The sequence below is a fragment of the Anomaloglossus baeobatrachus genome, chromosome 3, assembly GCF_048569485.1.
Source record: "Anomaloglossus baeobatrachus isolate aAnoBae1 chromosome 3, aAnoBae1.hap1, whole genome shotgun sequence".
Classification (NCBI taxonomy): domain Eukaryota; kingdom Metazoa; phylum Chordata; class Amphibia; order Anura; family Aromobatidae; genus Anomaloglossus; species Anomaloglossus baeobatrachus.
The window spans coordinates 491830536-491852584 of NC_134355.1; the positions used below are offsets into that span (position 1 = coordinate 491830536).

At 48.8% G+C, this 22049-nt stretch overlaps 1 protein-coding gene across 1 annotated transcript in view; it reads left to right on the forward strand.

Annotated features, from left to right (window-relative positions):
• WDR49 (WD repeat domain 49) overlaps window positions 1-22049 on the forward strand; it is a 306857-nt gene that overhangs the window by 153480 nt on the left and 131328 nt on the right. Inside the window, exon 9 of the mRNA XM_075338561.1 lies at window positions 13024-13139. Coding sequence (XP_075194676.1) covers window positions 13024-13139 — 116 coding nt within the window. The remainder of the gene's footprint in view (window positions 1-13023; window positions 13140-22049) is intronic.

The window sequence follows — 22049 nt, forward strand, 5'->3', positions numbered from 1 at the left end:
GGAGAAGCTCCTCCTACACACTGCACATGTCGGCGTTGAGAGACAGACACTCAGCCTGAGATTAAAGCGAAAGCGGGCAGCCGCCGCGGGCCCTCCAGGTCATGGGGCCCAATAGCAGTGGCGTGACCTACCTCTATTGATGGTACGCCACTGGTCGGCATCCAGTACTGACCAGCTGACATCAGCAGCAGTATGCGGCCTGTAGGGGTACCCAGCTCGTATGGCACAAGTCCACACACCCAGCCAGGACCAGGACTAGTCATTCCATATAGCGTGCCAGGGCAAGTGGAGTCAATCCCACACCCACAACTACCGCCCCTCACCACTCTACACAAGTGCAAAAAATCTCATATATGAAAAAGTCCTAGGGTCCTATATCCTATATGGTAGCATCTACATGTCCTTTACCTGTCTCAGTGTAAGGAGGGTGGCAGATAGCATTTGTGTTAATGTGTGATGCTTGTTTTTATAATGTCAAATGTTTCTAGTAATTTTACCATGTCTCATCCTCTTAGGCCACAGTTTCTGATATTAGTCATAGAGTTAACTGTAGTGATGGCGCTTACTGGAGAGCAGCGATGAGGAACAGTTAGAGCTAGTTCCTAATTCAAGTTCAGATATGTTTTGTACGGTGAGCTATGAAGAGGTAGAACCCCACTACAGCAAGAAAAGAAAAATTGTTTGGAGCAAGCACTAAGAGAGCATGTACAACAGGAAGATCTGCAGTTGCATCAGTGTCTAGTGATGAGCGAGCATGCTTGTAACTACTCGGTACTCGCACGAGTATCGCTGTACTCGGGCTGCTCGGCGGGGACCGAGTAATCTCGCGATACTCGTGCTGTACTCATGGTCTTCATTTCTGCATGTTGGCGCTCTTTTGAGAGCCAGCCCTCATGCAGGGATTGGCTGGCAGACCACTGCAATGCCACAGCCCTGTTAGTTGTGGAATTGCAGTGATTGGCCGGCCTGCACAGCGTGACCGAGCCTTTATACCGGCCGGCGCGCTGTGCTCTGCTCACAGCTATCCAGACAGTCAGTGCAGGGAGAGTGTCGCTGATTCAGGGAAAGCTTTGCGGCCCTTTATAGCTTTTTCAGTTGCAGGGCTGCAAACAGTGTGACCAAAAGTCCTTCTCAGGACTATTCTAGTTGTATACAGGCAGGCAGGGTATAGCCAGGTCGGAGTACAGTAGCAGAGTCCTTCTCAGGACTATTGTTGCTATATACAGGCAGGGTATAGCCAGGTCTGAATACAGGCTAGTGACCAGTCACCAGAAGAGTCCTTGTCAGGACTATTGTACCAGTATACAGGCAGGCAGGCAGGCAGGGTAGTGGTGACCGTATACCAGCCTTCATCATATCTGGGGCTGGTGTACACAGTGTAAAACAGTCCAGATAGTGTCTGACTTGTCTGTAATTGTCGCTCCCCAAAAAAACCTGTTAGGTTCTTATTGCGTCCGTGCTTGGTTTTTAAAACCGCACGTGTGTGCCTGTTGGTGGCAGCGTACAGGTGCACTTGTGTGCAATTTCCACAAACTTTGATATAACGCACAAGTAGTGAATATACACGTCAGCAGTGCACAGCATTGCAAAATGCGCAAGGGCATTGGCAAGGAACAAGGAAGTGGACGTGATGGTGGTGCAGGCAGAGGCCGAGGTCGTGGGCAAGCTCTAATTTCGCCACAACAAAGGGCCACATCTAGTCGCTCGCACGTCCTGTCCCAAATTCTTGGGGACCGCAGCAGTACACCGCTCTTGAACCAAGACCAGTGTCAACAGGTTGTTAGTTGGATAGCAGATAATGCTTCCAGTCAGATTGGCACCACCACAAACACTCTGTCTTCCACACGGTCAAGTGTCAGTAGCCGTGATACTGCACCGCACATTTCTGAACCTGATCCTCCTTCCTACCACCAGGCTGAGTACACGTCCTCCTCGGACATTAATGATCCCACACTTGGACACTCGGAAGAGCTGTTCACGTTTCCATTCACACATTCTGGCCTCTCGCCAGCTCATATTGAAGTGGGTCATGAGGAGATCGTCTGTACAGATGGCCAAATATTTGAGCAGCCACGTTCTCACGAAGTTGGCAACGTGTCTCAACAAGTGGTGGACGATGATGAGACACAATTGTCAGGAAGTCAGGAGGAGGAGCAGGGTGCGGAAGAGGAAGACGACGTGGTGGATGATCCAGTAACTGACCCAACCTGGCAGGAGGATATGCAGAGCGAGGACAGCAGTGCACAGGGGGAGGGAGGCGTAGCATCACAACAGGCAGTAAGAAGCAGGGTGGTGGCCCCAGGCAGAAGTCAGGCAACCGTTCCCCGGAACAACACGACGACACAAGGTGCCTGTACAAATGTTATGTCTTCCCGAGTCTGGCAGTTTTTTAAGTTGGATCCAGATGATTCAAAAAAGGCCATTTGCAACACCTGCCGTGCCAGCATCAGCAGGGGTACCAAAACTAGCAGCCTGACCACCACCAGCATGATCAGGCACATGTCAGCCAAGCACCCGACTTTGTGGGAAGTACAACAGAGTCGAGGAGCAGTGCTTGCTGATGTCACTGCTACGTCTTCGCTGGTTGTGCATGCGAGCCAATCCCCTGTCCATGCTGCCTGCGAACAAGCCTCCTCCACTCCTGCACCTGCAGTTGCCTACGCAGAAAGAACACCATCATCAAGCACGTCCTTGTCCCAGCGCAGCGTTCAGTTATCCATTCAGCAAACCTTTGAACGCAGGCGCAAATACACTGCCAACACCCCACATGCCACAGTTCTAAATGCTAACATTTCGCGACTGCTTGCGCTGGAAATGTTGCCTTTTAGGCTGGTGGAGACAGAAGCATTCCGTGACCTGATGGCGGCAGCTGTCCCACGTTACTCGGTCCCCAGCCGCCACTATTTCTCCCGGTGTGCCGTCCCCGCGTTGCATAACCACGTGTCACAAAACATCACACGTGCCCTGAACAACGCTGTTTCACCCAAGGTCCACCTAACCACAGACACGTGGACAAGTGCTTGTGGGCAAGGCCGCTACATCTCGTTGACGGCACACTGGGTTAATATTGTGGAAGCTGGGACCCAGTCTGAGCGAGGGACGGAACATGTCCTTCCCACACCAAGGTTTGCAGGCCCTACCTCAGTCAGTGTTTCACCCACACTCTACAGCTCCGGAATGTCATGCTCTTCAGCCTCCTCCTCCTCCTGCGCATCCTCATCCACTGTACCCTCCACACCAGTCACAAGCTGGAAGCACTGCAGCACTGCCTCGGCGAAGCGGCAACAGGCTGTGCTGAAGCTAATCTGCATAAGTGACAAACCCCACAATGCAGAAGAGCTGTGGACAGCTCTGAAACAGCAGGCAGATCACTGGCTCACACCTCTGAACCTAAAGCCAGGAAAGGTCGTGTGTGACAATGGCCGGAACCTGGTGGCGGCTTTGAGGCGAGGCCAGCTGACACATGTTCCATGCGTGGCCCATGTGCTCAACCTCGTGGTTCAGTGGTTTCTAAAGTCATACCCAGAGCTGTCTGATCTGCTGGTAAAAGTTCGCCGCCTGTCTGCACATTTTCGAAAGTCACCTACTGCTTCAGCCGGCCTTGCCGGCTTTCAGCGCAGTTTGCATCTTCCGGCTCACAGACTGGTGTGTGATGTCCCCACGCGTTAGAATTCAACTCTGCACATGTTGGTCAGGATATGTGAGCAGAAGAGGGCAGTTGTTGAGTACCTGCATCACCTAAGCCGTCGGGAAATGGGTCAAACTCCACACATAACACCTGAGGAGTGGAGATGGATGTCAGACCTATGTACCATCCTCCAAAACTTTGAGGACTCCACCAAGATGGTGAGTGGTGATGACGCCATTATTAGCGTCACCATACCGCTACTCTGCCTTCTAAAACGGTCTCTGCTGAAAAACAAACATGATGCATTGCAGGCGGAGCGCGATGAGTTGCAGCAAGAAACAGTAGTGGGTGTGGGTGATAACACACAGCCCAGCCTCGTCTCATCACAACGTGCAGTGGAGGACTATGACGAGGAGGAGGATGAAGACCTGGAGCAACTCTCCGGCCAAATTGAGGATATGACATGCACACCAGTCATATCCTCGGTTCAGCGTGGCTGGCCAGAAGACAGGGTAGATGAGGAGGAGGAGGAGGAGGAGGAGGAGGACAGCATGTTCAGTCATCTTGTTGGTCAGGCTACTGAAGTCCTGGCTGTTAAGAGTCTGGCGCACATGGCTGACTTTATGGTAAGCTGTCTGTCTCGTGACCCTCGCGTTAAGAACATCTTGGCCGACAATCATTACTGGTTGGTAACACTGTTAGACCCACGCTACAAGGAGAACTTTTTGTCTCTTATTCCCGTGGAGGAGAGGTCAACCAAAATGCAGCAGTTCCGGAAGGCCATAGTCACGGAAGTAGGCAAAGCATTCCCCTCACAAAACGCTAGCGGCATAGGTCAGGAATCAGTGGACAACCGAGGCGTACAGCCGAGAGAGGCACAAGTCCAATCCGCCAGAGGTAGGGGAACAGTCTTTAAGATGTGGGACAGTTTTCTCAGCCCCTCACGTACCACAGCCCCTGAGGTGCGGGGTAGTGCCACAAGAAATCCTAAGTTTGCCCAGATGCTGAAGGAGTACCTTGCAGATCGAACAACTGTACTCCGACATTCCTCTGTGCCTTACAATTATTGGGTATCCAAGCTGGACACGTGGCATGAATTGGCTCTCTACGCCTTGGAAGTCCTGGCCTGCCCTGCTGCTAGCGTTTTGTCAGAGCGTGTTTTTAGTGCCGCAGGTGGAATCATTACAGATAAACGCACCCGCCTGTCAACTGAAAATGCTGACAGGCTGACTCTGATCAAGATGAACAAGGGTTGGATTGGGCCAGACTTCACCACACCACCAGCAAATGAGAGCGGAATTTAAAGTTTGCCATGTACCTCCACTCACCCATGGGTACACACTTCTGGACTTTGGATAATCGCTGGACTGCTCCTCCTTCTCCTCATGCGCCACCATGATGATGACCGTTACAAATTGCAATACTTAGGCCTTTGTTTCAGGTATACCCCCAGTGGTAAATTTTTTCGCCCATTCTTTGCAGAATGGACATTACAACGACAGGAGACCCGCTCCTTTGCAATGGGAACAATGTTTTGAGGCCCTCATGCACGTCTCTACCCAGGGACAACGTGGAGCCTCCCAATTTTTGGCTGCCCTGCCTAAGGGCTATACTATAATATACCCACTTCCTGACAATGGACACTTAATGTTTTGAGGCCCTCATGCACGTCTCTACCCAGGGACAACGTGGAGCCTCCCAATTTTTGGCTGCCCTGCCTAAGGGCTATACTACAATAGACCCACTTCCTTACAATGGGCACTTCAGGTTTACAGGCCATCATGCACGTCTCTATCCAGGGACAATGTGGAGCCTCCCAATTTTTGGCTGCCCTGCCTAAGGGCTATACTATAATACACCCACTTCCTGACAATGGACACTTAATGTTTTGAGGCCCTCATGCACGTCTCTACCCAGGGACAACGTGGAGCCTCCCAATTTTTGGCTGCCCTGCCTAAGGGCTATACTACAATAGACCCACTTCCTTACAATGGGCACTTCAGGTTTACAGGCCATCATGCACGTCTCTATCCAGGGACAACGTGGAGCCTCCCAATTTTTGGCTGCCCTGGCAAAGGGCTATACTAAAATAGACCCACTTCCTTACAATGGGCACTTCAGGTTTACAGGCCATCATGCACGTCTCTATCCAGGGACAATGTGGAGCCTCCCAATTTTTGGCTGCCCTGCCTAAGGGCTATACTATAATACACCCACTTCCTGACAATGGGCACTTCAGGTTTACAGGCCATCATGCACGTCTCTATCCAGGGACAATGTGGAGCCTCCCAATTTTTGGCTGCCCTGCCTAAGGGCTATACTACAATAGACCCACTTCCTTACAATGGGCACTTCAGGTTTACAGGCCATCATGCACGTCTCTATCCAGGGACAACGTGGAGCCTCCCAATTTTTGGCTGCCCTGGCAAAGGGCTATACTAAAATAGACCCACTTCCTTACAATGGGCACTTCAGGTTTACAGGCCATCATGCACGTCTCTATCCAGGGACAATGTGGAGCCTCCCAATTTTTGGCTGCCCTGGCAAAGGGCTATACTAAAATAGACCCACTTCCTTACAATGGGCACTTCAGGTTTACAGGCCATCATGCATGTCTCTATCCAGGGACAATGTGGAGCATCCCAATTTTTGGCTGCCCTGCCTAAGGGCTATACTATAATACACCCACTTCCTGACAATGGACACTTAATGTTTTGAGGCCCTCATGCACGTCTCTACCCAGGGACAACGTGGAGCCTCCCAATTTTTGGCTGCCCTGCCTAAGGGCTATACTACAATAGACCCACTTCCTTACAATGGGCACTTCAGGTTTACAGGCCCTCATGCACGTCTGTATGCAGGGGCATTGGTGAACCTCACAATTTTGGACTGCCCTGGCAAAGGAAAATACTACAAAGACTCACTTCCTCAAAATGGGCACATTAGACTCAAGAGGCCTTCATGTACGTCTCTTCTCAGGGACATCGGAGTGCCACACAATGTTTTCACGTAAAATCTTTCATGTATTAATCTCAAAAAGTAACATACACCAGCTCTATCTCACTATTGGGTATGTGCCCTTAACATTTCCGCCATGAAAAATCATTTTGGGGTCATTTTGGAAGGTTTTCTGGTGAGTCCGTAAAAATGGCGTAAAACGCGGACAAAATTGTTCACAGCTGTGACTTTTCAGTGATAAATGCTTCAAGGGGTCTTCCCCATGCTGTTGCCATGTCATTTGAGCACTCTTCTGAGACTTTTGTGACATTTTTAGGGTTTCTCCATGCTGCCGGGGGGTCATTTCACAAAAATACTCGGGTCTCCCATAGGATAACATTGGGCTCGTTGCTCGGCCCGAGTACACGAGTATCTTGGGAGGCTCGGCCCGAGCTTCGAGCACCCGAGCTTTTTAGTACTCGCTCATCACTATCAGTGTCCTGAAGAGGACGAGTAGGGGTACTTTTCAAATGTAGCATTAGAAGTTAGTGTGCTTAGTCTATAGGACAGCCATGAATAGCAGGTGGAATGTATAACAAGAATAAGCAGTATGGAGTTACCCTTTATGCCAAGATGTTCTTTCATAATCCTGATTGGAAAATCTGTGTCATTATCTGTGAGATAAGATGGTGTGATTCCCTAACCATGGGCTCCAAAGCAGTCAGTAATATGCTAGGCTTTACAAAAGTGAGCATGGAGGTCGTCTCCTCTACAGAAAGAACAACACAACACACACAAACCCAGTACACAAAGAATCCTAAGAACCCTTTATTCTATGTAGCATGCCAAGGTGGTAACGATGCAGTGCTCGCTCATGGCTACAGTTCTTTGGCACGTTACATTAGTCATAAGATCATAGAAAATTTCAGCAGAAATACTAACTGTTAACTAATCGGCTATAACTGGGGTGGGCAATTAATTTTCTCAAGAAGCAACATAAGGAACTGGTTCTGTGGTGGAAGGCTGAACCAAACGTCTGAACTTAATTTAGCTCAATATCAATTTTATCGCTTTATAAAAAGCAGTAAATCATATGACTGTTTAAGTCTGAAAAGTGCTGTGTAATTAATGTAAGTGAGTAAAATAAAAAAATATAAGTGAGTAAAATAAAAAAATATAAGTGAGTAAAATAAATAAATAGTGTTTTGATTTGCAACTACAGGTAAGAATACAGGTTGAAATAAGCCCTATTGTCACTTGTATTAGCAGTAGCAGCGAGTCACCATATATTACCCATACTGCGAAGCATACCACTGGTGAACAAACACAAGAGAAGTGGCTGAGATGTGTCTCTGAATCAAGGAAAAGCGAGTAACTGATTATATTATTTTCACAAATTGCTGTGAATGTTAAGTTATCCAGTTGACATTTTTTGATCAAAAAGTACAATCGCCATCCAACCACATCAAGCGGTACCTAAATATGGATGGTCCGTATCACGAATATTTCACCTCTCCATCTGCTAAGTCAGGCCTCTTCCGAATGGGGAGTGAAATAAAATTACGTGTAGCTCATAAAGAAAACCTTGTTTGGGAAGGATGTGTTGAGAAGAGTAATAAGCCCTGGAGGAGATTGAGGACCACACCCACTAATATATACTATGATATTTGGTCAGTATTTTTGCACCAGTGTTTGTTGACAAAGCCAGGAGTAGAAATTACAGAGAAACTGAAATTGAAAGAATGACACCTGTTCTGTATTTTGGAGCCACCAGGGTTTTGGCAAATACGGATGAAATCCTGATCAAAAATACTAATGTGTGACTAAAGCTTTAGAGTCTCCACTTGATGAAGATATGAAGATTTGAACACCAATTTTTATGAATTTATCAATCATTTTCAATAGATCCAGTGGTATCTCGATCTATTGCAATGATGGACATGGTGGATGGATATGGTGATTGATATGGTGGATCAATGATGGATATGGTGGAAGTTATCTATTATAAGGGTTCGCTCAAATCGTATATAATAAATTGGTCCAATTCTCATCCAGAAATTGGACAAGTGAAATCAGCATACACATATTCGGTGTGATGTCCATTTTTTTCTCACACCCATTGACTTGGCACATTTCGGCCATTTTATACGACTATACGCACCATGCTGTAATTTTTTCAATTTTTTCCTCAGTCCGAATACAGCTGAGGGAAAAATTGCAGATCTGCTCTGCCTCATTGAATTACACTGGAGTGAGCACAATCGATTTTCTTATCTGATTGCACTCGCCGTATTTATACGTAGACGTGAGCGAACTCTTATGATTTGAATATCTATTGATGAGAAATATGTCTACTAAAGAAAAGTTATTGAATCCAACGAGCGTTGTGGTGTGCATATATTGTGAAGGTAATGGGACTTAGCCTAAGAAAATTGAATAACTGTTGGACATTATTCCTTACCTCGCCCGGCCCCTAGCTCTCATGCGCTACTGTGCTGTTTAATGGGATTGTAAGAGGTTGATCTTGCACTTTCCAAACTCGATGTTTGTGAGAAACAAAGCATCCAATAAAATACCAAGGCTTCCTAGCGTTCCACCATTCTAAATGTAAATGACGTCCACAAAGCAGCAATCTGTGTGTGTAAAAGGCTCATGAGGAAATATACCTCTGAATAATGGCCACACCATTGTAATAAAAGGTTTCACAGCATGCAAAGTGACATAGTAAATCACATTTTATGCCATAGGAAAATGACACTTTCTTCTACCAGAAAAAAATGAACAAACTTGTAGCAAAACTTGTCTGGAAATGCTCCATGTACGTATTAATAACTAAAATAAAACTTTATTTTCCTAAGCAAAATATAAGACACATAGACACCTCCTACCTGCGGCTTCTTGGCTCACCACTGTGATTTTTATTGTGATTTCTCAAGATATGGGTTTTTTTTTATTTAGCTTTTAGTATTATATTTTTTTTGGAATAAGGATGCTTTCCAGTAAAGCTTTTATGCTGCTATTAAAAATGCAATAGCGTTTTTTTATGTGCGTTTTTTCAGGCTCCACATAGAAGCACAGGTGAGGAGAAGACAGAAAACTTAATTTTTTCATCTTCACTATTGTCTGTAGTGTTATATATCGGACTGAACTCAGATAACATCCGAGTGCAGTGCAATGTTTTGCATGAACCCATAAACTTAAATGAGTGTGTACTATCCGATAAACACTGCCAATCACATGCATGCTAAGATTTTTTTCTCATTCCAAATCTGCAAAAGAAAAATGCTCTAATAGTGATGAGTGAGCAATCCCATGCTTAGGTGCTCAGGACTCGTAGCCAGCAGTTAGATGCTTAGATGGGTGCAACTCGAGCACCCAAGTATAATGGAAGTCAATGAGGAACTTGAGCAATATTCTACATTTCTGGGACAAATGCTTTAGTTCCACATTGACTTCCTTTATATTCTATATTTCAGTTGCGTCTATCCAAGCATCCAACTGCTCTTAAATACTGAGCACAAGCTCATGGTAGTGTGCCGCCCAGAGAGGGGCCCGGCCGCTTCTCCGCTTGCTCGGGCCGAGCCGCTCGAGGTCCGGACTCAGGTTGCTGGTGGCACGAGCGCCTCCGGACCAGGGGCCACGTTGCTCTGTAAAAGGGGGAGGCAGTAGGGTGGTGGTGGTGTGGGACGAGGCGCGCAGCCGGGGAGGGTCACGTTGTCGTCCTACGGGTCGTGACGCCACCCACGGGTCGTGGTGACGGGATGCACCACCGCTGCAGCTGGAGTGAAGGCGGGCTCATCCGGGATCGGTGTTGCGGCCGCAACTCAGATTTTAGCCCCTCCGTGGGTAGGGGCGGTGTGTCCCGGGGCCCGGTGGTGGGGAACCGATGGCGACGGTGTTGTTGTCGGTGTGCAGGGTGCTGTGCTGCGGTGCAGTGTCGTGCCCGGGTGGCACTGGTGTACTCACGATTAATTCACACTCAGAGTCACTGGTAAACCAAAGTTCAGGTATGGTCGGGTCCCGCAGCCGGCTGCTGGTGTCCCCTGTGAGGTTGATGGTGGCCCCTTTCCCTTGCACCTCTTGTGTGGTTTTTCGGCTCCCCTGCCTGGGAAGTGGTAGCCCGCTCACCGGCGTTAAGCTGCCGGATGAGCCCTCGGTTGCCTGCAGGCGCTGGCCCGTCAGGTGATTGGCCCTTGGCGGTGGCACTCACCCGGAATCGGTGGGGTTTTGCCTTCTTTCGGGACTTTAGGTGTGGATGAACCCGTGAGGTCCAGCCAGCAATCAGTCAATTTGCCTAAACTCAGTGGCTTCTAAGCTAGAACGGGGTCTAAGTACCCGGTTTCTGGTGCTCCGGTACACGGTTGACTCCCCGGTTCAGGGCCGGCGGGCTCCAACCCTGGCCCAGTCCCTACGGTTCCGCTGGTTGTTGTACCGGTACTCCTGCAGACGGCCACCACCGTCTGCCTGCCTGATGGTTCAAGGGTCCCAGGCTCCTACACGAGTCCCTGACAGCTCTACAACTTCTCTCCTTTCACTGTCACTGTACAACTTAAACTCCTTGTATTTCCTGCCTCAGGACAGTAGTCTCCTCTGTGGGTGTGCCTTTCCACCTGACTCCGCCCACCTGATGTGCTCTACTGGCCCTGAGGAAGGCATCAGGTCTCCCTTTCGGGTGACGGGTGTGTCCTCACAGGGGATGGGGGTGTGTGTAATGTGGTAGATGTTGTTACCTGTGAACCCTGGGGTCCAGGGCGTCACAGTAGTCCTTGCTCAAATTTACTGGTCGGTACTGATGATGAGCGATCATGTTCAGTACTACTTGATACTCGGTTGAGCATCAGGTTGCTCAGGTACTCGCAGAGCTCTGCCGAGATATGTGGATATCTGAATGTTTCCTCTGTGAAACAACGACAACAATGCACAGACTTGTTTCACTGTATGATATGTACAAGAACCCCAGGGAGAGTCCTTCACAGTCTCTGAATGGTTCTAACTCAGGGTAAAGCAACATTTTCAGATGTAGTGTGTCAAAAAAAAAAAAAATATCCCCGCTCCCCCTGCCCCTGCAAATGCTCTGTTTGTGGCTGGCTTTATGTGGGTGGAGAGCCGAACTGTCCAATCATTGACTTCCATTTATACAAATTACTTAATTTGAGCATTTTCAGATCGTCTAACCTGCTTGACTCGAAGACCGACCACCTGAGCATTTTAGGGCTCACTCACCTCCAGTTGGCACTGCTTTATAGTACATCATTGGAGTGAGTGATAAAACATTGGATAGCACTCGTCTGTGTTATACACTCGTGTGAGCGAGCCTTTAACTGCAATCAAAGCTTCTTTTGTACTATAAAAAACACATTAAAATACTACTTCAAGCAATGGGTTCCTTGATGCAGTTCATGAATTTATTAACATATAGGTTTGTTTATTATTTTCTTGCTCCACTGTAGGTTTCTATCCACTGATCTCTCATATGCAGTGCTACTGTATGTTTAATTACTGTGTGTACATTGTCTTTGAACAAATGTTTGTTTTTATCAAAGACATATAAGTAAAATGTCAGGTTAAAAACATGCATTAATAGTACAAGAGTGTTTAGAAATAGACGACTTAGCACACAAGAGGTGCAATGTGAGATATCACCATAGCTCTGGAACATCTGCCTGCAGATGTGAGACCAGGAGGATCCACATAGTCGGATCCCCAGTGTCCCAAAGTTCGAGTCTCTCCTGGACCAGGACAACTACCATCTCCACATTGAGGTGTCTTGCCTTGGTCCTGCTCTACGTGGAGGTGTGTTTTTTTAATGGGTTGACAGGAGGTTCCTGTGCGCCAATTTCCTGCTCTTCCCTGATACAATTTCCTATCCCTTTTGTGTGATCTGTATATATAAATCGCAAGTTATACAGATGGACTGTTTCCAATTTTTGTTTTGTTTCATTGACTAACATTGGTTCGAATGCACTATGAAGTTTCAATGCTCATGTGAGCGTAGCCAAAGAGATAAGCTACCGCCAGTGGGGTCTGGCAGTGGCTCTTTCAAAGAGAGCACAGAAGTGCTTGCCCAGCTCTCACTATGAATGGTAAAGTCAGGCAAGATAGCACCCAGACAAATGATAGGTTAAATCATTGTTCTGCCGAGTGCAATCTAAAGTGTATGGTGATACTTTTTCTTGTATCTGTAAATAAAATTACATAACAATTTCAAGAATTTGGTTATTACAATTTAACAAGGTGTAAAATGGCATTAAATTATTACATTAGTGGTTCTCTGATTTGAAGATCCACGTCATTTTCTAACACATTTATTTCTATATCGTACAGTGCCTTCTTTGATATGGTATGTGATCCTATTACATTATTTTTAAGTTTGATTTTGCCTCAAATTCTTTGTACTTCAGTTTCTTATTGTGGACACTAAAAATGCATCTAATTGTTATTATTATATTCTGTTTAAGATATGGGATTTCAATGGTCATTGTCACCATAAACTAAATGCTGGAAGAGACAGAGCAGTGGAAATTTCTCAGATCTTAGTACTGAAGAGAACCATTCTGGTAGTCGGATGGGAGAGGTAGGTACAATGTTTCAGCTCGATGTATTGCAATATAAATGTTACAAGAGCAGATATTCCGCTTGTCCAGCTAGATCTACTGCACAAGTGCCTATGGGGACGGAGGTCTCCTATGCACCATTTCTCCCCATGTAGATTCTCCTTCTCTGACTTAGGATATTGGAGAGAAGTCCCAATGGCATCTGTATACGTCAATGCTTTGATATGTACGGTAGTTAATTCCTTTTCATGATGTATGTTCTTCCCAGGGATCAGAATGGAGGCTCAGAGACAGATCCTGCACAGGGACCCTTCACATTGCCCTCCCCTCAACAGTTTGATTTTGTGGGGGGTTCATTATGTTTTCTTTCTGATGATATCCATGTATGCGTTTGTACATATGGTGTGGCCTTTGGGCCTTCATACACAGGTCTCATTAAGATCATTTATTAATTGAATATAAAATACTAGAAGGTGGCCCGATTCTACGCATCGGGTATTCTAGAATTTACGTATTGTGTAGTTCATGTATGATTTTTGTTATATATATATATATATAGAGAGATGTTGTTGTGTGTAGTTACCAAGTGTTTGTGTAGGCGCTGTACATGTTCTGGGTGTTGTCTGGGTGTGACGGGGGGTGAGAGCGGTGTTGTATGTGTGTTGCGTGTGTTGCGTTGTTTGTGGAGCGCTGTGTGTCTGTAGCGTTGTGTGTGTGTGTTGCGCGGTTTGTGTGTGTGTGGTGTGTTTTGGGGGGAGGTATGTTTTGTGCAATGTGTGTGTTGTGCGGTATGTGCGTATATTTGTGTGTGCCGTGGTGTTTGTGTGTTGCGTGTTGTGTGTGTGCAGCGTTGTCTGTGTGTGTGGGTGTCTGTGTAGGGCAGTTGTTTGTGGTTCCCAGTGTGTGTGTGTGTGTGTGGTGTGTTGTGCAGTGCGCGCGCGTGTGTGTGTGTGTGTGTGTGTGTGTGTGTGCATCAGCCTCTCTTCTCTCAGCCTACCTCTCCCAGCCTCCCTCCTCCCAGCCTCCCTCAGCATCAGCCTCCCTCTCCCAGCCTCTCTAAGCATCAGCCTCCACCAGCATCAGCCTCTCTCCTTCCAGCCTCCCCCATCATCAGCCTCCGACAGCATCAGCCTCCCTCTCCCAGCCTTCCCCAGGGTCAGCCTCTCTCCTCCCAGCCTCCGTCCTCCCAGCCTTCCCCAGCATCAGCTTTCCCCTCCCAGCCTCCCTCAGCATCAGCCTTCCCCAGCATCAGCCTCTCTCCTCCCAGCCTCAGCCTCTCTCCTTCCAGCCTCCCCCAGCATCAGCCTCTCTCCTTCCAGCTTCCCTCAGCATCAGCCTCCCCTTCCCAGCCTTCCCCAGGATCAGCCTCTCTCCTCCCAGCCTCCTTCCTCCCAGCCTCCCCCTCCCAGCCTCCCTCAGCATCAGCCTTCCGCTCCCAGTTTCCCCCAGCATCAGCCTCCCCATGCATCAGCCTCCACCAGCATCAGCCTCTCTCCTTCCAGCCTCCCCCAGCATCAGCCTCCCCTTCCCAGCCTTCCCCAGGATCAGCCTCTCTCCTCCCAGCCTCCTTCCTCCCAGCCTCCCTCAGCATCAGCCTTCCGCTCCCAGTCTCCCCCAGCATCAGCCTCCCCAAGCATCAGCCTCCACCAGCATCAGCCTCTCTCCTTCCAGCCTCCCCCAGCATCAGCCTCTCTCCTTCCAGCCTCCCTCAGCATCAGCCTCCCGTTCCCAGCCTTCCCCAGGATCAGCCTCTATCCTCCCAACCTCCTTCCTCCCAGCCTCCCTCAGCATCAGCCTTCCCCTCCCAGTCTCCCCCAGCATCAGCCTCCCCAAGCATCAGCCTCCACCAGCATTAGCCTCTCTCCTTCCAGCCTCCCCCAGCATCAGCCTCCCCAAGCATCAGCCTCCACCAGCATCAGCCTCCCTCGTCCCAGCCTCCCCCTCCCAGCATCAGCCTCTCTCCTCCCAGCGTTCCCCATGATCAGCCTCTCTGCTCCCAGCCTCCTCCAGCACGCCGTGCTCCTCTGCCGACACTCACACACCCGATCGCATCCACTCACACACACCCGGTCGCATCCACTCACACACACCCGGTCGCATGCACTCACACACACCCGATCGCATCCACTCACACACACCCGATCGCATCCACTCACACACACCCGATCGCATCCACTCACACACACCCGATCGCATACACTCACACACACAGACACTGACGATATCGCACATACGCGCTTATACTCACAACATCCGGGGATATCACATGCTTCTGGCCATGTGATCCTCCCGCAGGTCCTGGAAGCTCACAACAGCACAGTCCCGCCGCCGAGAAGCAAGCGATATCCCAGGATGTTGTGAGTATGTGGATGCGATGTGATGTGTGAGGTGTGTGTGATCTGATTTGTGTGTGTGTATGTGTGTGTGTGTGTATGTGTGTGTGCTGTTATGTGTGTGCTGTTATGTGTGTGCTGTTATGTGTCTGTATTTTCCGCCGTTGCAGGACCTTGATGTGTGGATGCGATGTGATGTGTGTGAGAGTGAGTGTGAGCCGGTGTACACTGGTAACTATGATACACATCGGGTAACTAAGGGACCTTAGTTACCCGATGTGTATAATGGTTACCAGCTTTCACGGCCTCCATCAAGATGCCAGCATCGCAAGGTTATGTGTGGCGCTGCTGGGATCGTGACGGAGCCGGTGTAGAAGCAAGCGATATCCCAGCATGTTGTGAGTGTGTGGATGTGATGTGTGAGAGTGAGTGTGATCTGATGTGTGTGTGTACTCACCTGGGAGTCGCGGCTCCGTGTCAGTTGGGGCAGAGCGAGCGTGCATTGCGTGAGGGGGGCGGGGCCTGCAGAGAGCCGGGGCGAGAGGCCAATCCGTGTGGGGGGGCGGGGCCATGGCGAGCCCAGCGGCCAATCAGCTTTGTGTCACCGTAAGGACACAATTTCGGAGCATGACAGACAGACAGATAGACAGACAGACAGACAGACAGACAGACAGACAGACAGAATAAGGCAATTATATATATAGATTATTTCGTGCACTTTCTGAAGCTCTTAAGGATGCTCAGGCTCTCCATGCTCTCCCTGGTTTCTTCCTGGAGGCTATGACCTAGACCAGTCATGGCGAACTTTTACAGGCCGAGTGCCTAAACTGCAGCCCTAAACCCAATTTTTTTTCCGAATTGCCAACCAATCCTATTATGTAAATAATGGATTTTAACCTTACCTTTGCAGTCTTCTCTACTCTTCAGCAGGGTCATGACGCTCATGCATGCTTACCACACATTGAAGCTGAGCCCTTTCCAGACACAGCAGTTGGATTGATCTTTCTGGAAAAAAATTTAGCATATTAGACAGAGATTTTAGCATGGAATGCAATCAGATTTAACCCTGTAATCCACATCTACATTTCAAAGTCTGAACATCTTGAAATCCCATAAAGACGTACGAGTTGCTCCCCTCCCCCTTCATTGTGTAGTTATGTCCCCCTTCCTGGTCACTTCCTTGGTAAACATGTCCCCCATCCTGATATATATTTCCTACATTCTGGTATATTTGTCCCCATCATGGCCCCATCCTGGTAAATATACCTCATCCTGGTAAATGGCCTCCATCCTGGTAAATGTACCCCATTCTGGCATATTCCCCCATGCTGGTAAATGTACCCCATCCTGACATATTGCCCATCCTTGTAAATGTTCCCCCATCCCGGCATGTACCCCATTCCTGGTAAATGTCCTCCATCCTGGTAAATGTTCCCAATCCTGGTTAATTTACCCCCATCCAGATAAATGTACCCCCATCCAGGTAAATGTCCCCCTTCCTAGCATGTACCCCCATCCTGGTAAATGTCCCCCTTCCTAGCATGTACCCCCATCCTGGTAAATGTCCACCTTCCTGGCATGTTCCCCTTCATGGTAAATGTTCCCCTTCCTGGTAAATGTTCCCCTTCCTGGTAAATGTACCCTATCGTGGCATGTTTACTCCATCCTGGCATGCATGTTTCCTCCATCTTGGCATGTATTTTTCCCCATCCTGGCATACATGTTTCCCCATCCTGGCATGCATGTTTTCCCCATCCTGCCATGCATGTTTCCTCCATCCTGGCATGCATGTTTCACCATCCTGGCATGCATGTTTTCCCCATCCTGCCTTGAATGTTTCCTCCATCCTGGCATGCATGTTTCCCCATCCTGGCATGCATGTTTTCCCCATCCTGGCATGCATGTTTTCCCAATCCTGGCATGCATTTTTTCCCCATCCTGGCATGCATGTTTTCCCCATCCTGGCATGCATTGTTCCCCATCCTGGCATGCATTGTTCCCCATCCTGGCATGCATGTTTCCTCCATCCTTGCATGTATGTTTTCCCCATCCTGGCATGTATGTTTCCTCCATCTTGGCATGTATGTTTTCCCCATCCTGGCATGTATGTTTTTTCCATCATGGCATGTATGTTTTCCCCATTCTGGCATGCATGTTTCCTCCATCTTGGCATGTATGTTTTCCCCATCCTGGCATGCATGTTTTCCGCATCCTGGCATGCATGTTTCCTCCATCTTGGCATGTATGTTTTCCCCATCCTGGCATGCATGTTTCCTCCATCCTGGCATGCATGTTTCCTCCATCTTGGCATGTATGTTTTGCCCATCCTGGCATGCATGTTTCCTCCATCCTGACATGCATATTTCCTCCATCTTGGCATGCATGTTTCCTCCATCTTGGCATGCATGTTTCCTCCATCCTGCCATGCATGTTTCCTCCATCCTGGCATGTATGTTTTCCCCATCCTGCCATGCATATTTTCTCCATCTTGGCATGTATGTTTTGCCCATCCTGGCATGCATGTTTCCTCCATCTTGGCATGTATATTTTCCCCATCCTGGCATGCATGTTTCCCCATCCTGCCATGCATATTTTCTCCATCTTGGCATGTATGTTTTGCCCATCCTGGCATGCATGTTTCCTCCATCTTGGCATGTATATTTTCCCCATCCTGGCATGCATGTTTCCCCATCCTGGCATGCATTGTTCCCCATCCTGGCATGCATTGTTCCCCATCCTGGCATGCATGTTGTCTCCCCCCCATGCTGGCGCACGTTTCCCCCCCATGCTGGCATGTGCGGTCCCCCCATACTGGCATTTGTCTCTCCCCCACCCCATGCTGGCATGGGTGTTCCCCCTCCCCCCCATACTGGCATGTGTGTTCTCCCTCCCACACCCCATGCTGGCATGTGTGTTCCCCCTCCCCCCATACTGGCATGTGTGTTCCCCTTCCCACACCCCATACTGGCATGTGTGTTCCCCCTCCCCCACCCCATGCTGGCATGTGTGTTCCCCCTCCCCCACCCCATACTGGCATGTGTGTTCCCCCTCCCCCACCCCATGCTGGCATGTGTGTCCCCCCCATGCTGGCATGTGTGTTCCCCCTCCCCCACCCCATGCTGGCATGTGTGTTCCCCCTCCCCCACCCCATGCTGGCATGTGTGTTCCCCCTCCCCCACCCCATGCTGGCATGTGTGTTCTCCCCCACCCCATGCTGGCGCTGGCCCCCCCATCCCCACCTTGGCACAGCCTCACACGAGTTATAAAAAAAAAAAAAAGCAACACACAACTCATCTTCCTGCACATGCTCCCCCGCTGTTCGCGCCACTGGGTCCTCAGTTCCCACGCGGCCAGACCTCATTACGCCGGCGCCGCTCGCTGATGCTCCTCTGTCTCCTAGGCAACACACCTGCAGTCGGGGGAGGAGGAGTGTCAGAGCGAGGAGAAATGTCTCCTCCGCTCCAACACAGTTTTGATCTGCCGGCGCCACCGCACCAGCAGATCAAAGTGGCAGGATCAGGCGACAGCACGCGTGCCAGCAGAATGGGCTCTGCATGCCCCTGGTGGCACGCGTGCCATAGGTTCACCATCACTGACCTAGACCATACGAATTAATTGCAGAAACCAGCTGCTTCATAGTATGCAGCAGGGAGCCTCTTACAGTGCCTACAAGTAGTATTCAACCCCCTGCAGATTTAGCAGGTTTACACATTCAGAATTAACTTGGCATTGTGACATTTGGACTGTAGATCAGCCTGGAAGTGTGAAATGCACTGCAGCAAAAAAGAATGTTATTTTTTTTTTATTTTTTTTTTTAAATTGAGAAAAGTTTATTCAGAGGGTAATTTATTATTCAACCCCTCAAATCACCAGAATTCTGTTTGGTTCCCCTAAACTATTAAGAAGTATTTCAGGCACAAAGAACAATGAGCTTCACATGTTCACATGGATTAATTATCTCTTTTTCCAGCCTTTTCTGACTAATTAAGACCCTCCCCAAACTTGTGAACAGCACTCATACATGGTCAACATGGGAAAGACAAAGGAGCATTCCAAGGCCATCAGAGACCAGATCGTGGAGGGTCACAAGGCTGGCAAGGGGTACAAAACCCTTTCCAAGGAGTTGGGCCTACCTGTCTCCACTGTTGGGAGCATCATCCGGAAGTGGAAGGCTTATGGAAGTACTGTTAGCCTTCCACGGTCTGGACAGCCTTTGAAAGTTTCCTCCCGTGCCGAGGCCAGGCTTCTCCGAAGAGTCAAGGCTAACCCAAGGACAACAAGGAAGGAGCTCTGGAAAGATCTCATTGCAGTGGGGACATTGGTTTCAGTCAATACCATAAGTAACGTACTCCACCGCAATGGTCTCCGTTCCAGACAAGCCCGTAAGGTACCTTTACTTTCAAAGCGTCATGTCAAGGCTCGTCTACAGTTTGCTCATGATCACTTGGAGGACTCTGAGACAGACTGGTTCAAGGTTCTCTGGTCTGATGAGACCAAGATCGAGATCTTTGGTGCCAACCACACACGTGACGTTTGGAGACTGGATGGCACTGCATACGACCCCAAGAATACCATCCCTACAGTCAAGCATGGTGGTGGCAGCATCATGCTGTGGGGCTGTTTCTCATCCAAGGGGCCTATGTTGAAAATGTATTAAAATTTAACTGAGCAACATAACTTGTTGGTTTGTAAGATTTATGCATCTGTTAATAAATCCTGCTCTTGTTTGAAGTTTGCAGGCTCTAACTTATTTGCATCTTATCAAACCTGCTAAATCTGCAGGGGGTTGAATACTACTTGTAGGCACTGTATATTCCCCCAGAGCACGATTGTCACCCTGACGTGGAGCTAATGGATGTTAAAGCTGCCAGCTCTCATGCTGTAGAAAAGAGATGTCTATGCCATCTAGGACTTTGTCTCTACTGTGGCTCGCTGGACATCTTCTGAAAGACTGCTTGACTCCTCAAGCAAGCAAGTTGTCGAGAAAACATCTAAGTGTGAGTGAAGTCACGTGTTTTTCTGCCAGGAAATGCAGATTTGGTGTATAAATGTCTGCAACAAATCAACGGTTTTCTGCCACTAGATGCAGATTTATTTTAGAAAATTTTGGCAGACATTTCTTCATCAAATCTCCATCTTTTGGCAGGATACTGAGTCAAAAATGTGCCAAAACCGCAGATATTGTCTGCAACAAATTTCTGCACAAAATCTGCATATTCTGGCAGAAAAATGCACCAAAACTGCATGCATTTATGGTTAGAGATGAGTGAACCGGTCCCGGTTCGGCTCGAGGCCGGTTCGCCGAACGGGGGTCCCGTTCGAGTTCGGCTCGTTGAACGTTCGACGAACTGAACTCAAACGTATAGGCTATAATGGGAGGCAATCACAAACACATAAAAATGCATTATAAATGTACACAAACAGTTAATAAACATTGCCATAACACTTACCGGTCCTCGCGATCCCTTCTGCACTCTGTCTCCTGCCGCTATTCCATCCGATGATCGCTGAATCCTCCCGGTGACCTGCACTGCCAGCAGAGATGCAGGACCTATCGTGACGTCAAAATAGCCATGTGACCAGTCACGTGGCTATTATCTCATTGGCTACAGACTGGTCACATGACTATGACACGTCATGTAGGACCTGCGAGTGCATCTCTCCGGTACACGGTGCACATATGTGTATCGCCGTGTACCGGCGAAATGCTCTAGCACACAGTCGACTCCCTGCTCCGTTAGGGACCGGCTGACACAGCCGGTCATTAACGGAGATCACCGTTGCCATAGCAACGCAGTTAGCGGTGACGTCACCGCTAACCGCGGCTCCGAGAGCACCGTTGCTATGGTATCAGCGTTACCGCTGTTACCGCTGACAGCCAGCACTGATCACTCACGGAGTGAAGGCTGCACGCTGCTTCCCGATTGTAGTGAGGATTGTACTGAGGATGAGGTTCCCCAGCCAGTTATAAAAAACTGTTATATAAAAAGTTATAAAAACCAACCCAGTCAGTAATAAAAAAAAATAGACGACAAACACATTTTTATTTGAAAAAACACTCCCCAAAACATTCCCTCTTTAACCAATTTATTAGAATGAAAAACAAATCCAGGTCTGGTGTAATCCAAGGGGTTGCCATGACGATCCACACTGTCCCAGTCAATCAAGAGCAGGATGTTCCCCATTGGCTGGGAGAGCAGTGCAGTGACCTGAGCTAACATCAATGGGTCAGCCCAGGTCACTGCAGGGCATGACAAGTGCTGCTGTCAGCGAGGTACATTACCTGCGCTGATCTCCAGCACTGCCGACAGCCCCTGTCACTGAGCTCAATGACCGGCTTCACACCAAGTATCGCGAGAGGTCCGTGACGTCACCGCTAGTCAGTCTCGGGTCGGAAGCGAGAGGTGATGTGACAAGCGGCGGCCATGGAGGACAGTGACAGCGCTGAGGTCGGGATGGCGGGACTTCATCACCGCAGGTAAGCCGAGCGGGGGGGGGTGTGGGTGTGTGTGTGTGTGTGAGAGTGTTTGTGTGTGTGTGTGTGTGTGTGTGTGTGTATGTATGTGTACATGCCGCGGGCAGGAGGAGGCGGAGCGA